This window comes from Belonocnema kinseyi, chromosome 5, assembly GCF_010883055.1.
Source record: "Belonocnema kinseyi isolate 2016_QV_RU_SX_M_011 chromosome 5, B_treatae_v1, whole genome shotgun sequence".
Lineage (NCBI taxonomy): Eukaryota > Metazoa > Arthropoda > Insecta > Hymenoptera > Cynipidae > Belonocnema > Belonocnema kinseyi.
Window position 1 is genome coordinate 74,995,021 of NC_046661.1, and position 19,119 is coordinate 75,014,139.

The 19,119-nt window shown below is 24.4% G+C and overlaps 2 protein-coding genes across 3 annotated transcripts in view; one reads left to right on the forward strand and one right to left on the reverse strand.

The window, feature by feature from the left end:
- LOC117173064 overlaps nucleotides 1-19,119 on the forward strand; it is a 33,409-nt gene that overhangs the window by 5,018 nt on the left and 9,272 nt on the right. The window lies entirely within an intron of this gene.
- On the reverse strand, nucleotides 5,001-19,083 carry LOC117173063. Of its 2 annotated transcripts, none has more exons than XM_033361442.1 (8): nucleotides 18,888-19,083; nucleotides 14,086-14,235; nucleotides 13,926-13,981; nucleotides 10,565-10,769; nucleotides 10,410-10,480; nucleotides 7,696-7,915; nucleotides 7,472-7,585; nucleotides 5,001-5,233 (listed from the first exon to the last, which is right to left on the reverse strand). In XM_033361442.1, the coding sequence occupies exons 2-8, from the start codon at nucleotides 14,231-14,233 to the stop codon at nucleotides 5,106-5,108; spliced, it is 942 nt and encodes a 313-aa protein (XP_033217333.1). In that variant the 5' UTR covers nucleotides 14,234-14,235; nucleotides 18,888-19,083; the 3' UTR covers nucleotides 5,001-5,105. The 2 variants fall into 2 exon arrangements, with proteins under 2 accessions (XP_033217333.1, XP_033217332.1); XM_033361441.1 differs by having other exon boundaries at nucleotides 13,926-13,996.

Consider the following 19,119-nt stretch of genomic DNA (forward strand, 5'->3'; position numbering starts at 1 on the left):
AATGTATCAGCCTTAGAGGAGATTATGTTGAGAAATAAAAAAAAAATTCTTAAAAACGTTGTTTTTCTTGGTCAGGCCGGAAACTTATCAATCCACCCTCGTGCTATCTAGTTGTCCAACTCATGCGGGAACGACCCACATTCAAAGGCACAATGCGGCACTAAGAGTACTTTATTACCATCTCTGTCACTCTCACGGCATTAACCTCAATATCGCTCCTCTAAATGCTCCTAGGGAAATCGAGTCAATTGTCGAGAATAGGAAGTGCCGCATATACTGGAACTTTATATTCTCGACAATTGAGAATGAAAAGAAAGAGAGGTAATTTTAGTCGAGACCTTATAGAGTAGTCCTTGGATCACTCCGTGTTCTCAGGGTGCACGAAACTTTCGCCGGATCGTTGTATTGATTCCGTTACAGACTGTAACCACCTATCTCACGGTCGTGAGACGTGGTTGTGGTTGCAATTTTACCGCAATGTCGCTGGGAGCGGGTGCAGTTTTCCAGTTGCATGAAAAAATGTAATTTTTTGGATTTTTCATTATTTTGTATGCTGTCAAAATTAGAATTTTTTCTTTTTCAAGAAAATTCAAAAAGTTTTTATAATAATCGTGTAGGGCATTTAGAAATCAAACTTTTTCTTCTCCTGCCTTTTTTCATAGTCCCCTTTATTTCGCTTGAAAGATTCATTTTCGTGTGTTTTTTGGTATTTTGTAAATACTTTATCGTCAGTAATTTTTGGTTTTATGAAAAAAGTCATCAGGATAAATTGTTCAACTTTTTGAATATTATAAACACCCGTACAGAAAATTTTTGAATTTTGAAAAAAGTAGTCTCAAAAGTATTCAAAATGCGCTCACTTTTTGAATTTTATATCCAAAATAATTGGATAATAAACTTAACCTTCAGTTTAGGACACTAAAAGAGTGTATCAGAGGCCAATCTGATAGAATGATTTTTTCAAAAGTTACCGTGCTCACAGATAGACAGGCATACATTCATACAGACTGACCGACAGACACATTCGGAAAAACCTATTTTTCGGATTCAGGGGGTCTCAAAACGTGGACCCTTTGACAAAAACTATGGGGGTCAAATAGTTCTGTTTTTAGTTTTAATTGTAAAAAAATAGCATTAAAAACATAAAAAATTTAATTTTTTGAAACACAACACACGTGATAAAAAAGAAATGAAAAGACAAAAGTTGGTTTAAGAATCTGCTCACGCAGCGGGCAGATTCTTTTTACTGTTCATGATGTTTTTCATGATTAAAGCCAAAACTACGCATCCTATCAAAGAGCGGTTAATAACCAATTTTTAGATCTTTTTCAAATGTACAAGTTTTGTTCTATCATCTTTTACCGTATTCTGCACAGTTTGGCCGAAAAATGTACTTTTTGGATTTTTCATTATTTTGTATGCTGTCAAAATTAAAATTTTTAATTTAAAAAAAAAATTAAAAAGTTGTTATGATAATCTTGTAGAGCATTCAAAAGGCAACATTTTTTCCTCTTCCCCTTTTTCCATATCGTGCGTTATTTGGCATAAAATGTTCATTTTCGTGTTTTTTGAAATTTTGTAAATGCTATAAATCTGGTAATTTTTGATTTGATGAAAAAAGTCATAAGGATCAATTGTTTGACCTGTTGAATACTACGAATAACCGTACAGAGAATTTTTTAATTTGAAAAAAATGGTCTCAAAAATTTGTTAAATGTGCTCACATTTTGAATTTTCATCCAAAATGGCTGGCTAACGAACTTGACCTTCAGTTTAGTTGATGAATCTTCAACAACAAAATTATTTTGAACGAAAAAAGAATGATTGTCAACAAAAATTGTATTACATATTAAATATTTTAAACAAAAAGATTTTAATTTTTAATCAAAAATAATTTATTTCGTACCAAAAAGACAAATTTTCAACAAAAAAGTTGAATTTTCAATCAAGATAGATTTTTCAGGCAGGAGAGAAAAAGATGTCAAACGAATTTTTTAATTTTCAAGCGAAAAAAGTTTGTCTGCAAAAAAGTTTAGTTTTACCCCGGAAATATGAATCTTCAACCAAATAGTTGAATTTTCAACTAAAAACTATCAAGTTAAAAAAAATTTGAATACTTAAATTTTCGCTTAAGAAAATTAATTTTCGACGACAAAAAAAAATAAATTGCAACAAAATGGTTAAATCTTTAACCAGTAAAATGAATTTTTAATTTTTATTATAGTATAATGACTTTATTTTACAAGTTTTTTTTGGTTTGGAAGTTTACAGAAATCTAAATTTCAATTTTTTTTAAAAGTCACCAAAGGGTTTCGGTTGGAAATTCAACTATTTTGGTAGAAAAATCAATAATTTGATTAAAAAATAATTTTTTTAAATTTATGTTTTCAGGGTTTAAAGTCAACTGTATTATAGATAATTCAATCATTTTCATCTTTCTTGATGGAAAATTCAATACTATTATTGAAAATTCAGCTCTGGTTAGAAATGACATGTTTTTTAGTGAAAAATGGAACTGTTTGGATGAAATTTAATCAGCTTTGTTTGAGGATTCAACTATTTTTGATGTAAAATAAAACTATTTTTTGCTTGAAGTATCAACTATTACATTTATTGAGAATTCATCTTTTTTTAGTTGAAAGTCGAACTACTTTGTTAAAAATTATTTTTTTTTTGAAGATTAATTATTTTAGTTGCATTTTTGTAGTTGAAAATACAACTAAGATTGGGTTGAATATTCATTTGATTTTTTTCGAATTTGACATTTCACATTTCCAATTTTGCACAAAACAGTGGAATTTTGATCCAAGATTAATTTTCTACCAACTAAGAAAGAAAATTTTTTTTGAAAAAACAATTAATGAAATTTTTTACTAAAGCAGACTTTCAACTCAAAAAGAAATTTTGTTGAAAAATGTAGGTAATAATTGATACCTCAACAACAAAAATTTTTTATATTAAATAAAAAGATTTGAATCCGTAACCATGACAAATTGATTTTCAGCCGAACAGTTGCATTTTTCATCAAAAAAGATATTTTCACCCAAAGAAATAAATTTTCAGTAAATTTGTGTAATTTTCAATCAAGAAATAAAACAAAAATTTGATTTTTCTACAAAACAGTTGACATTTAAACTCGAAAATATGTATTCTCAACAAAAAATTTAATTTTCAACGAAATAGTTGAATTTTCCACCGAATTGGTTGAATTTTTATCATAAAAATGCTAATTTTCAAATAAACCATTTAAATTTTCTACAAAAGAAATACATTTTTAACCAAAAAGATTAATTTTCTACCACAAATACGAATTTGCAATAACACAAAATAATGAATTTTCAACTAAATTAGTCAAATTTGCAAATAGAAAGAAAACTTTTCCAAAAAAAAGGTTAAATCTTCAACAAGAACAAAATGAATTTTTAAAAAATTTTCGACTTTAAATAAAAAAGATTAATTCTCAGCAAAAAATGTAATAGATACTTCAACCAAAGTTTTTATTTTAAATAAAAAAACAGCTGATTCTTCATCCGTAACAGTTTTAAGAATGTTCTACAAAAATTGTTGAATTTTTAGCACAAAAAGACAGTGAATTTACAAAGAATTCGAAACGTTAATTTTTTTGTTTGAAGATTCATCATTTTAGTTGAAAATTTTTTCGTTAGTTGAAAATTATCCTAAGTTGATTGTAAATTCACGTTTTTTTGCAAATTCGTCTTTTTGGTAGAAAATTAATCTTCATGATTGAAAATTCATCTTTTTGAATAAAAATGTAATTATTTTGTTGAAATTTGAACAATTTTGGTAATAAGTGCAACTATTTTGTTGCAAATTCGTCTCTTTTGTGTAAGATATCAACTATTAGATTACTTTATTGGAAATTTAGCGAACAGAACAATTAAAATTCGAATTTTTAATAATTCTTTATAACCTTTTAAAAATACATCTCCCGACTTACGGTATCCAAATTGTATAGCATTAATTTAGATATTTTTAAATACTTAAATCGTTATTTGGATAATTCGAAAAATTTGAAGCGAACTAAAGTTTTTTTTTCATTTAAAATAAAAAATTTATCGACTTAAAAATTGGGAACTTATAGGTTTAAAAGAGCTCAAAATGTCCTTACTTCCGAATTATACAATTTTCGTAAAATTTTAAACTGTTGGCTCTAATGGTTTCGAATTGTAAAGCTTTTCAATTTTGTTTTTCAAAAAACATGAAATGTTTCGAAAAAGAGAACTAAACATTTTAATTTTACAATTTTGAACTTTTTCAAATTAAAAATTTAAATCGATTTAATTTCAAATCCAAATTTAAACAATTTTGAATTATTTAAATTAAAACAAAATAATTTTGAATTTTGTCAACAAGCCATTAATCCAATATTATCGTGTTTTATTTTGCAATTAGTTAGCTAAAAAGTCTTTTAATTAAGAATTATAAAATTTTTAAAAATTTAGATTTGAAACAGTAAAATGTTGAACATTTAAATTCTAAATTCAAAATTTGTCAATTTCTTTTCAATTATTTTTATCCGATTTTGTATAATTAAATGATTCATAATAGAATTTGGAATGAAAATAAATTGTAGGTTCAACATTAGTTTCTTATTTTTCTCTCGTCCTTTCTTATTCTTTGTTTTTTTTAATCACAATCATAATCAAAAAACGTTTATATCACATTTTTGTCGTCTCAGTCAAAAAATAAAAAAATACGAGAAAAAAAGAACGGGCGCGATTTAGAAGTTTCCTTTTTTCAATTCTCTTTATTTATTTTTATTTGAAATTAAGACATGCAAAAGTGTTTTCTCCCAATTTGATCGCTAGATTTTTTTTTTAATTTTTCAAGCCTTTAGTTAGCTTTGCAAATTGTTATTTGGCGGGTCTGAAAAATGAGAAATTCTATACTTTCAAATTTCTATTTAAAATTATTCCTAATTATTTTTATTCCGATAAATTCCAAAATAAAGTATAAACTAAATACTTACATAAACTTACAGTAATAACTATTTATTCTCTAAAGAAATATAATTAGACAGTCATATATAATCGATTTGTAATAATGTGCATAGGTACAGAAAACGGAAAGGGTTTTTTTTTCAATTAAGAGTCCCAATCATCGTCACTTTCTTTTATATAACTAATATTGCTTCCTCCATTTTCCATAATGAAGGGATTTTCCTGTGCAATGTACTCTTGTACTATTAAAGGATCTTGTGCTTTACTCTCACCTAGAAAACAAAAAAAAATATATTTGTGTTAAATAAAAAGTTTTTTTTTTCAATTTCAGACATAAAATATCAAAATTTCAACAACAAAATTTTATTTTTAAGCAAATATTTGAATTTTTAACCAAAAAAGACAAATTCGCCACGAAAAATGTAATTGAATAATTTATATTTCAGGTAAAAAATATTTCCCCTTTAAATCAAAACAGTTGAACTCTTCGAAACAGAGGAACTTTCAACGAAATAGTTTAAATTTTTTTAATTTGCGATTAATTTTTTAAACGCAAATATTAAATTTCAAGAAAAAAACCTCAGTTTAAACCAATTAGTTGAATTTCCAAACAAAAAAGATGAATTATTAACGAAAAATGTAATATTCGATATTTGAATTATTTTTAAATGTGAATTTTTATCAAAGTAGTTGAATTTCCAAAAAAGACACCGTTTCAACCAAATTCATGAATTTTCAACTCAACAAAATTAATTTTTATCTAAAAATAGAATAGTTAAACATTAAATTTTGAAAAAAAGATTTTTCAACCGAAATGATGAATCATCAATCCAGCATTTATTTTAAAGTTCCACTTTCAACTAATTAATTGAATTTTCAACCAAATAAGATTAATTCTCAATAGAAAATATACTAGTTGATATTTAAATAAAAAAAGATTTCAATTTATAATAAAAAACAGCAGAATTCTTTAAAAAGACAAATTTTCAAACAAAATAGTTGAATCATCAACCAAAGGAGATGAATTTTTAACCAAAAAGTTGCATTTTAAACTAAAAAAGATAAAATTTCTATCAAAAGAGATGAATTTTTAAACATCTTTTGAATTGACTCGAACAATTTCGGAAAATCTTTTAAAATGATAACAATTGACTTAAAAATTTACATATTTTTTCAATATTCGTAGAAATATTTAAAAATTTTCTTTAAAAATTAATCTTTTACATAAAAAAGAATGAAAAATTTTCCCGTAAATATTAAAAGAAGTTTTTTATTTTCTTGAAACGGATTGAAATTCTTTAAAAACGTGGAAAAATCTTAAATTATTCGAATTTTTCCTAATATTTTTTTTTTAATTCTGCAAAATTAAAAAAAAAGTAACCTAAAATCTTTTAGATTCTTGTTTTGACAATTGTTGACATTTTTTAAATATTCTCTTAAAATTAATTTTTCAAATTAAAAAATCTTTTCAAAATGTTCTAAATTCTTTTTCGAAATGTTTCTAAATCATTTCAAATGATTTCAAATCGTTTTTAATTTTCTTTCGAAAATCATTTTTCAAAATAAAAAACACCTCTCAGAACCTTTCAAAATTCTTGAAAAGCTTCTTTTTCAAAAGTTAAAAAAAAATCTAGATTAAAAAAAAATTGTGTTCAATCTTATTAAGATTTAAATTATTTTCGAGTCTTCTTAAAACTTCTAAAACTTTGAAATATCTTTTAAAACACTACTAAAGTTTTACTAAAATTGTTTAAAATCCTGAAAAATAAAAAAAAATATCTTAAAATCTTTCAGATTTTTTAAACATATTTATGAATCTTTTGAAATCTTTTTAAATTTTCGTCAAAAGCTAATTTTTCAACAACAAAAAAGTCATTTGAAGTTTTCCAAAGAATTTTAAGATTTGTTCAATTTTTTTTAAATTGGTAATCATACAAAATTTAAAAGTTTTACTTTAAAATTCCGTTCACATATCATTTGAAATTTTCCCATGAATCTTAAGAATCTTTTTTTATTATCTTGAAACATTTCAAATTTCCTAAAAAATATTTCTTTTCGAAATAAAAAAAATTACATTTTATTTAAAGTGTTTTTGAAATCTTAAGGTTTAAAATTATTTGGAATATTTTCAAAACTGCGAAGTATCTTATGAAATATTGAATTAAAAAAAAAACTAAAAAAATTAAAAATTAATATTTTAAAATAAAACCTAAATCAGTTAAATAAAAACATTAATATTAAAATTACATAGAAAATAAATTTTCTACCCGTACCGACTTCGTAAATTAAGATATTCTACATTTTTGTCATAATTTCATTTTTCTCGTCAATATTAAGAACCGAATTATTCCTCAATATTAATAAAAACATTTACAATTAAAATCATCTCTTTTACCAAAAATATTTAGAAACATTTATAAATAAATTTTATCATGAAATAAAATTACTTAATTGGAAATTTTGATTTAAAAAATTGGTCACAGCATTTTTAAAAAGGAAAATTTGCTTACTGTCTTTCATTTGGGCAATCTTTTTCGACATATACGCCTTTGTTTTTTCCACATGAGAATCGGCTTGTGCGAGACTCATCTTTTTCACGTTGATCAAATACCATTGAAATATAGCTGAAAAATGTTAAAGTTTGTTAAATAATTAAAAGGATTTAAAAATTCTAAGTAGTTATTTTTTTTGAGTAACTTTAACTGATAAATAATTGTTTATAAACTGGACTTACATTTGATAGCAAGGACTTTTTCTGGATCTAATCTTCCTTCGGATGGAGGACCACTTCTATTCCGATTTGATCCTTTTCCTGTAACTGTTTGCTGAAGTAGAGTCTGATAAGGAAACATTGCGACCATCATTTGTCGGATAAATTGAGCTGGCGACTTGCAATCGCTCGTTATTAAATTCCAACTTTGCATTGGCAACCATTGATTCATGCCAAGATAAATCTGCAATTAAAATAATATTCAGATACAAATATTTCAACAAAATAATTAAATTTTTTACAAAATAGTTCAATTTTTAACGTACGAAGATGTATTTTCAGCCTAATAGTAAAAGCTCAACTTTTACATAAATAGTTGAATTCTAAATCAAAAAGATAAATTATTCACTAAAAATAAATTAGTTAAACTTTCAGTTAAAGAAATTAATATTCAACCAAAGAAAAAAATTAATTTTCAACAAATAAGTTAAATTTTTAACCATAGAGGTAAATTATCAACTAAAATGATGAATCTTAAATAACAAAAATGAATTTTAACAATGGAGTTCAATAAACTAGTTAAATTTTCAATTAAAAACAAGATAAATTATCAACGAAAAAAGTAATAATTGATATTTCAACCACAAAAGAAGTTTAATTTAAAATAAAAAACAGTGGAATTAAAACAAAAAACATGAATTAAAAAAAATGTAATAGTTGATACTTTAAGAACAAAAATATATTTATTTTAAGTAGAAAATAGTCCGATTCAAGAAAAATAAGACAATTTTCTAATAAAATAGTTGAATTTTTAACGAAAAATGATTTTTTAGTCAAGAGAGAAAAAACAGTTGCATTTTTAACCAAATACTTGCATTTTAAACCCCCCAAAAAAAAGATTTTTAATAAGGCAGTTGAATTTTCCACGCGGAAAGATTAATTTTGAAATAAGAACTTTTGTGTATATATATATATAAACGAATTTTCAATCCAAAAAGACGAACTTTCAATACAAAGAATTTTCAACAACAAAGTTGAATTTTTAAGCAAATAGTTGAATTTTCAACCAAATAGTAGAATAAAAAAAAACTTTAACCAAAAATAGTTGCGTTTTCAACGAAAAAAAATTAACTCTTAATAAAATAAATGAATTTTTAACAAAATAGTTAAATGTTCATAAAAGTTTAATTTAAAATTAAAAACAGTTGAATTAAAACATAAAAGATGAATTTTCCACAAAAAAAGTAAAAGTTGATATTTCAAGAACAAAAATATTTTTATTTTATGTAAAAAATAGTCCAATAGAAAAACAAGAAAATTTTTCAATAAAATAGTTGAAAAAATATCAACTACTTTGATTGTTGCAATAATAATAATAGAATCTTCAACCCAAAGAGAAATTTTCTACACAAAAAAACAGTTGCATTCTTAAGCCAAAAAGACGAATTTTCCACAAAAAATGGACATTTCAATACAAAAATATTAATTTTCATTTTAAAAAAAATTAAAAAAAAAAAACAGTCGAATTTTGAAACAAAAAGTTCATTTTTACGAAATAGTTGAGTTTTCTACCAAAATAATAGAATTTTTAACACAAAAAGACCAATTTTCAATAAACCAGTTCCATTTTCAACCAAAAGGTTTGACTTGTTGACAAAACTGTTGAATTTTCTACAAAATAAATACATTTTTAACCAAAAGATACATTTTAAACTAAATTGGTCAAATTTTCAAATAAAAGATAACTTTTCCACTAAAATTATCAATCTTCAACCAAGAAAAAAAATGGATTTTTAACAAATTCGATGGACTTTCAATCCAAAAAGATTACTTCTCAACGAAAAAAGTAATATTTGTTAATTTAACGAAAAAAAATGTATTTTAAATAAAAAACAGTTGATTACTCTAACGTAACATATTAATTTTCAACGAAAAAGTTGCATTTTTCACAAAAAAAAGATCATATTTTCACTCAAAAAGATTAAGTTTCTATGAAAGTTTGAAATTATCTACAATACGCAGTTGAATTTTCAACACAAAAATATGAGTTTTAAAAAAAATGTAATAAAATTAATTTTTAAACAAACTAGTTTAACTTTTAGATAAACAGTTACGTTTTTAATTAAGAAGATTAATTTTTCTAATAAAAAAGACGAATTTTCAACTAAATAAATAAACCAAAAATGGAATTTTTAAATATTTAGTAAAAAACAATTATTTTCAACCAAAAAGAAAACGAATTTTCAATAAAGTAGTTACGTTTTCATTGAAAAAAATGAGTTCTTAATGAAAATTTTATTACTTGAATTTTCAACTAAAAACTATAATTTTTCAAGAAAAAATGGAATATGTCAATTTTGAGTTGGAAAAATTAATTTTTATCCAAAAAATAAATCACTACTGTAAAAAAAAATAGTTTAATCTTCAACAGAAAGATTAATTCTCAACGTTAAATGTAATAGCTGAATGTTTTACTAAAAATAATAGAATTTTCTGTCAAAAATGGAATAGTTAAAATTTCAACTAAGCAAAAATATAAATTTTTTTTCGACAAAACAGTTTAATTTTTAACCTATAAATTGAATTTTTATCAATTTTACCAAAATAGATGGATGTTCAACTAAACAATTTCATTTTTGGAACAAAAAAAAAATAATTTTTAACAAAAAGAGATGAATAAATTTTGAACTAAAAATGTAATAGTAGACTTTATAATAAAAAAAAATAATTTAACAAACCCTGTTTGTGACTTTGCAAATAAAACCTGGTGTTGGCTCTCTTTCGATCTCCTGTCTGTTTCCAGGTTGGCCTGAAATTTAAAATGCAATTTTTTAAATCAATTTGATTTTAAATGATTTATTTATATAAAAATAAGAATCCTATTTTCATGTACCATCAAAACCCTCCAGGATTCTTTCCTGCAAGCGTCGATTTAGAACACGCAATTCTGCCGCTTCACGTTTCAATGATTCGAGTTCTTCTTTTACATTCTCGAGACTGTCGACTTTTCCTTGCAATTCGCCGAGTGCAGTTTCATACTGGTGTACTGTTCGCGTCAAATTATTAATTTGTACCTTACATGCCGTGTGGTCAGTCGCCTTTAATGAAATATAATTATTATTGTCTAATTTCTCGTTTAAGTGAATTTTCTATGGGAAACAATAACAAGGTGGCCAAAAAACATAATTTTCAAAATTGCCTGACTTTTCTCTGACAATTTTTTTTATTTTCCCTGACCATTGATATTTCAAAACAGCGGAAATATGATGAATTTTTAAAATGAAAATAGAGGAATAAATTCTTTTCAATAAAAGTAATGTAGATCTGGTACATATCAAAAGAAAAATTTTAACTCCTAAGGTTTCAAACCGAAATATACATTCCATTTTCAACAAAATAGTTGAATTTTCAACCAAGATTTCCTAACAAAAAAGATAAATTTTCAACCAAATAGCTCAATTTTCAAGCTAAAGAGACACATTTTTTAGACAGTTGAATTTATAACAAAAAATATCATTTTCAAGGAAGAAATAAATTTTCAACCAAAGAATATAAATTTTCTACCATCAAAGATAAATTTTCTGCCCAAAAGGAGCTAAAAGAAAAAAATAAAGTTTCCATTAAAAAGTACAAACTTTTTATGTTATTAACCAGATAGCTGAATTTTCAACACACAAAGATGTATTTACAACCACCAAATAGTCGAATTCCCAAACAAAACAAGGAATCTTCAACCAAAAGCAGTTGCATTTTTAACTAAATATTTGAATCTAAATAAAAAATAAGAAAAAACAATTGCATTTTTAACAAAATACTTGAATCTGTAAGCCAAAAAGAATTTTTATAAGACAGTTGATCTTGGTTTTAACCCGGCAATATGGATTTTCAGCCTAGAACTTTTTTCTACAAAAAGATGAATTTTCGATAAAAAAAATGACGAATAATAGAGTAAGACGAGTTTTCAATAATATAGTTTAAATTTCGACCAAAAAAGTGTTTTTTTAACAAATTAGTTGAATTTTCAACCAAGAACTGTTGCTTTTTTAACGAAACGGTCGAATCTTCGAAAAAAACCTTATCCAAAAAACAGTTAAATTTTTAAACAAATTCTTGCATTTTAAAATCAAAAAAATATTTTTTATAAGGCAGTTGAATTTTTAACGCGGAAAGTTGAATTTTTAAACAAGAACTTTTCTGTGTAAAACAAAATGAATTTTCAATCCAAAAAGACGATATTTCAATACAAGAAATTTTCAACAACAAAGTTGAATTTTCAACCAACAAGATTAATTTTTCACCAAAAAAGAGAAATTTTCAACAAAATCATAACATTTTAAATAAAGGAGGAAATATGAATTTTTAACTAGAATGATGAATCTTTAAACAAATTTGTTTAACAATGTTATCCAATCCTTAACCAAGTAGTTGAATTTTCAATCTATAAAGATGAATTTACAACTAAATGGTCTAATTAAACAAAATTGAACTTCAACAAAAAATAGTTGCATTTTTAACCAAATACTTAAATCTGTAAGTCAAAAAGACGAATTTTTGATAAGATAGTTGATTTTTTAATCCGGAAATATTAAATTTCAACCTAAAAAAAATTTCTCTAAAAAATGATGAATTTCCAATAAAAAATGACAAACAATACAGTAAGACGAGTTTTCAAAAAGACAGTTAAATTTTCGACAAAAAAATATGTCTTTTTAACAAAAGGGTTGAATTTTTTATAAGGTAGGTTAATTTTTAACGCGAAAAGATGAATTTTCAAAGAAGAAATTTTCTATATAAAAAAAAACGAATTTTCAATTGAAAAAGCCGAACTTTCAACACAACAAATTTTCAACAACAAAGTTGAATTTTTAAGCAAATAGTCGAATTAAAAAAATCTTTAACCAAAAATAGTTGCTTTCTCAACCAAATAGTTGAATTTTCAACCAAAAAAGATTAATTCTTAACAAAATAAATGAATTTTTCACAAAATAATTAAATGTTCAGAAATATAATTGAACCTTTAACTAAATATCTGAACTTTCAACCAAGAAGAATTAATTTTCTACCAAAAAAGACAAGTTTTCAAACAAAAGGATAATTTTGTATTAAAGAAGCCTAACTATTTTAACCCAAAAAGAGAAATTTTCAACCTACAAAGATGAATTTTCAACTAAGAGCTTTTCTGTACAAAAATGAATTTTAAATCAGGAAAAAACTTTCTAGAAAATAATATGAATTTAAAATAAAACAGTTGAATTTTCGACCTAAAAATATGACTTTTTAACAAAATAGTTGAACCAAAAACTGTTGCAATTTCAACCAAATAGTTCAATTTTCAACACAGAAAGTCGAATGTTTAACAAAAAAGTTTTATTTCAACCAAGAAAAATGACTTCCCTATTAAAAAAAGATGAACTTTCTATCCAAAAAGAAAAATATTAAACGAAACAGTTGAATTTTGGACAAACATTATTTTTTAACGAAATAATTGCATTTTCAACAAAAAAGTTCATCTTTTAATCAAATACCTGTATTTTAAACCTAGGAAGATTAATTTTAAGATTTTATTCTGACACAAAAAGGCGATTTTTTAAAAAAGAAGCTTAATTTTTTACCAAAAAATACCAATTTTCAACCAATTACACGCATTTTCAACCAAAAATGGAATAGAAAAATCTTAACATACAAAAATTAATTTTGAACAAAAAAAAAGAAGGATTTTTCAACAAAATAATTAAATTTCCAACCAAAGTAGTTGAATTAAAAAAAAATTAATTTTTAACGAAAAATGTAATAAATATTTTAACTATTAAAGATTATAAATTAAATAAAAACATCAGTATAGTAAAATCAGAATAGTAGACTTTTCAACCAAAAAGATGCAACTTTTAAACAAAAACAGATGGTTTTTCTAATTGGGTTCTCTTAATTGAGTTCTGATTTAAACGAAAAAATGGGAAGTTTCTTTTAAATAGTGAGAAAAAGAGGATTTTTTTTTGTTTAAGAAGAAAAAAGGAGAATACGACAAAAACCACAGTTTTTTATTTAAATTTATAAATTTTTAGTTACTAATTATTTTCAACAGTAACTTAAAGTACTTTTCACCGCAATTCCCAGACCTTTGCCAATTTTGTTCTCACAAGCCATGATTTTCTCTGACCGAAAAATTCCTTAAACTTTTCTCTAATTTCCAGATTTTTTTTCTGAAATACGGCCACCCTGGATAAATTCAAACTTGTTTAAGGCATTGCACTAACCTGTTTGGGAGTTAATCTCGTAAAATTTTGGGGAGGCTCCTCATGTCCACTGCTTTCTGGAAAGGATATGCCTTTTTTTTTCATTAGTTAGAATTTTTCTACTTTCCGACCATTCTTTCGCCCTGGCGAGGGGCCTAAACTGTGAGATTTTATGTTTTACCTGTTTGCTCGTGACCTGATGATAGTCCCATCATGCCCTTCTCCATTTTCCGTTTCCATCTATTTGTTTGTTGTGCTGCCATGTGCTCATCAAATTCCGGTTGCAGACACATTTTATAATATTTCGCATGCGGATCCCCCATGTTCATTGCTGTCATTTATAATAAAATAATTAAACGAAATCGAATTAAAAACAGGGTAAAGAAGTATACTTCTGTTGATAAATGTTTAAAAACTTCAATTCGACATTTTCAGGGAGCACAGCGTAAAAGGAACAAAAAAACGGCAAAACAGGGTCATTTTTTCATGAAAAGGGAGAGAAATAGGGGAAAGATTAAACATTTATTTTTAAATTAAGAAAAATTCGAGATGATATAAACAATTTTGGAAAATAAACCATTTTTATATGTTTTAAATCTTTCTCATAATCAAGCATATTTCCTCTTCTAAAAATTTCTTTATTAACAATTAAATCATAATACTAATAAGTATAATTAAATATTCTTGTTTAAGACTTGATATTCCTTTCTTACTGTAACTCATATTTTGAATGTAAATTGGAAACAACACTTTTCAATAGACTCAAACTTAAATTAAAAATAGTTCAAGTTTCAGCTCTGACAATATTTTCCAGTTTAATAGAAATATCTTGAAATCTTTGAAAATTCTATAAATTTATTTGAAATTTAAAAAAAAATCTAATCTTTAAATTGAAATATTTGGAAAACCCTAACAATCATTTTAAAAGCCATTTAAATTATTGGAAGTCCCTCGAACTTTGTCGGAATCATTTTGGAATCCCTCAAAACCTCCTAATATGTTCATAAATCTTCAAAATGTTTGCATCAATTGATTCAATGTTTTAACATTCATAATTTCTATACTGATTTTTTTATAATAATTTTATAACAAATTTTTCAGGAAATGCGAAAAAAAATGATAAGAAATTCATTATAGGAAAATCATAGTTCTATACTGAATTTCGTATCATATTTTTTCGTAAAGGTGAATAAAAGGATTGCAAAGGATTGCATGAGATTTCAGAGAGAGTGCAACAGATTGTAGAAGTAATTAAACCCTCGCATTTTACCAAAAAAGACGAGTTTCCAAATAAAATTCATAAATTTTCAATTAAATAGTTACATTTCCTATCAATCTGTTGAATTTCCGAGTAGAAAATATACATTTTTTGTACAAAACAGTTGAATTTCCAACAAAAAATTTCATTTTCAACCAAAACAGAATAATTTTCACGAGGCAGTTACATTTTTAACCAAAAAAGGTGAAATTTCTACAATAAAAGATGAATTTTCAAACCAAAAAAGATCCATTTTCAGCAAAATAGTTGAATTTTCATTTTAAAAAATTAAACTAGATTGGGTAGAACTTTTGTAAGTCAAGAGAGGATATTTTTTTCACTCAAATTTTAACTTTTCAACCCAAAAAGACGAATTTTCAACAAAAAGTTAAATTTTCATAAAATTACATCAGTTTTTAACTAGAAAAATTTGTTTTCCAAGAAAATCGATAAATGAAGATTAAACAGATCAATTTTCAACCAAATAATTCAATTTTGAACCGAAAATTAAAGTTTTTCTCGAAATAAAGAGGAATTCTTAAACCAAAAATTTAATAGTAGTCTTTTCAACGACAAAAAAAGTGATATGTGAATACTGCTATAAATAAATAGGAATTTTTGAAATGTATAAGTGAAACAAAATAAATAAAATAAGAAATATAAAATAAGAAACAAAATATATAAGTTTTTACCCAAAAGTTACATTTTCTATTAAATTGTTGAATTTTCAACAAAAAATTTCATTTTAATTCTTGACAAACAAAGATATCTTCAAGAAGCGCCACTTTTTCTTGTTCAATTGACTTTTTTGTTGAAAATTTAACTGTCTTCTAAAGAAATCGTCTTTTTCCTTAAAAAATAAAATATTTGGTTGAAAAACTATCTATTGTATTAAAAATTAGTATTTTTTAATTGAAAGTCCAACTATTTTGTTTTAAATGTTTGTTTCGAAAATATATTTTTTTTTTGTAAATTCAACCGTTTTGTTGAATATTGGTCTTTTTTGGATAGATAATTTGTCTTTTTGGAATGAGAATTTCTCTTTTATGTTGGCAGCTATATTTTTTGTTTGAAACTTTATCTTCTGAGGAATTTTCAGACCAAAAGGATGAATTTTGAACAAGCCAGCACAATTTGCAAAAAAAAAATTTTAATCAAATTTCTGAATTTTCAAACTGAATTTTCGACAAAACGGTTGCATTTTTAACGAGAAAGTTCCTTTTCAACAGAAATAAATTAATTGTCAACCAGATAGTTTGCATTTTTAACCAAAAAAGCGAAATTTCTACAGAAACATATGAATTTCCAAACCAGAAAGATACATTTCACCAAAAAATAGTTGCATTAAAAAAAAAAATAATAAATTAGCTCAGATGGCCTAGAAAATAAAAATTTTAATCTAATTTGATGACTTTTCAATAAAGTAATTCAATCTTAAATCAAATAATAAAATTTTCAATTTTCCACCCAAAAAAGTTTGTTTTTTCAAGAAAGACAAAAAATGTCAATATAATTGCTAATTTTTCAAGCAAAAAATACGAATTTTCTACCAAACAGTTGAACTTTTAACATGAAAGTTCGTTTTCAATAGAAACAGCTTAATGTTCAACCATATAATTGCATTTTTAACGAAAAAAGGTCAAATTTCTACAAGAAGAGATGAAATTTCAAACCACAATAAATATGGAATTTCAACAAAATAGTTAAATTAAAAGAACTTGTTAGTCTAAATTGTCTAGAAAATAAAGAAATAAAATTGTTGACTTTTCAAAACCAAAAAGACGAATTTTCAACAAAACAAATTAACTTTCAACAAAATAATTCAATTTTTAACAGAATAATAAAATTTCTAACAAAAAATATGTCTTCAAGAAATTTCCCGTTTTCAGTTTTTCTTTTAATTTTGTTGCTTCAATTGTAACTGAATTAATAGAATCTATAAATAAATTCCAACTAGTTTTTATTCAAAATTAATTTTTTTTTTAAATTAGAAATTTGTTTGAAAATTTAATTATTTTATTGAAAATTCTGTTAAATTTATAATAAATCTTAATTTGTATTACTATAATAAATTAAAATAAATAATTATAATAATATCAATAATAATAAATATTAAGATTTATAGTAAATTTTGTTAAAAATTTATATGCTTTAATTGAAAGTCCAACTATTTGGTTAACATTTTTTATATGAATTCAACTATTTGCATGTGAATTCAATTATTTTTTACAAAGTAATTTTTTTGGTAAAAAATTTCACTGTGTTTTTTCAATTCATCTTTCTGGTTAATTTTCAAACCTAAAAGATTAATTTTTAACAAAACAGTTAAATTTGCAATAAAATACATAAATTTTCCACCCAAAAAAATTTGTTTTTCAAGAAAAACCAAAAATGTCAATATAATTGCTAAATTTTCAAGCAAAAAATACTAATTTTCTACAAAACAGTTCAATTTTTAACATGAACATTATTTTTAACATTAAATAAATAAAATGTTTGACTTTTCAAAGCCAAATAGACGAATTGTCAACAAAACAAATTAACTTTGTTAAAAAGGCTTATTTTTTTGTCGAAATTGTAACTGTTTTGTTGAACGTTCGCATTTTTGGATAGAAATTCATCCTTTTGAGTTGAAAATTGTTCTTTTATGTTAGAAAATTGAAAATTTAACTGTATCAAGCGAATTCGTATTTTTCGCTTGTAAATTCAGCTATTTGGTTGAAAATTCATCTATTTTGTTGAAAATTTCTCTCTTTTAATTGAAAGTTAAACTATTCGGTTGTAAATGCACCTGTTTTGTTCAAAATAATATTTTTTGTAGTAAATTCAATCATTTGGTTAAAAATTGAATTAGTTGGTATAAAAGTCATATTTTTTGGTAAAACATGCAATTGTTTGTTTTTTAACATTCGTAATTTTGAATAGAAAATTCGTCTCCTTGTATTGAAAATTCATCTTTCTGGTGAATTTTCCACGAAATAATTCAATTTTGAAGCGAATAATAAAATGTTTACCCAAAAATGTAATAGTACATTTTTAACGGAAAAGAATGATCTGCGCAGCCTACGATAAATAAATACGAATTCTAATCATTAATAGATTAAAAAATAACATTTCAAAGAAACATTAACGTTCATTTTTAATACGTAAATACGTTTAATACACTTTTAAATTAGAACTACACATAAGTTTAATGCTTGAAAAATTGTACGACACTATTTTGACACCTTTTTCAAATTTTTGGCTCTATTTTTCAAATTTTCGACACTATTTACACTGTTTGTGATCTCTGAAGTGAGAGCGAAACATGTGTGTTTGTAAATTTCGGTACCTCGTAGATTTACCGCTATTTATTGCAGTTTTAATCGAAAGAAATTATGCTCTCACCACAAATTTCAATACACTCTTTTCTTTTTAATCACCCAATTTTTTTATAAAAACTGATTTCCATATTTAAATTATTTATATTCTATAAATGCCTTAGTATTGATTTCAGATTCTTAATATATTCTATTTGTTCAGAAAGAGAAAGACTATTCTCTCTAAAATAAAAACACGTTTTTGTCACTTTTTCATTAAAAAAATTAAATCTAAACAAAAAGTAAATAAAAAGATCACACTACGCAACACTTTAAAGGTCAATTCACTGTAAGTAAAATTATAAAACACGGTAGAGAATAAACATTTGTGACTTCCATTTGATTTTGAGGTTATGTTGTACTTACTGCTTTTCTTTAATGCTCAACTTGAATCGAATGAATTCACTGTTTTTCACTCTATGGTTGGAGAATGTTTTAAATAAACGAATTTGTGTAAAAATATCAAAACGATAATGAAATACACAAGGTAGAAAAACTTGTTTGTATTTTTCTTGACTGAAAGAGAGGTTTTGCATGCATCGACGCCATTGAATTTTTGTTCCTTGTTGCCTTTTGTTTGACAGTCACATTAGGTTAG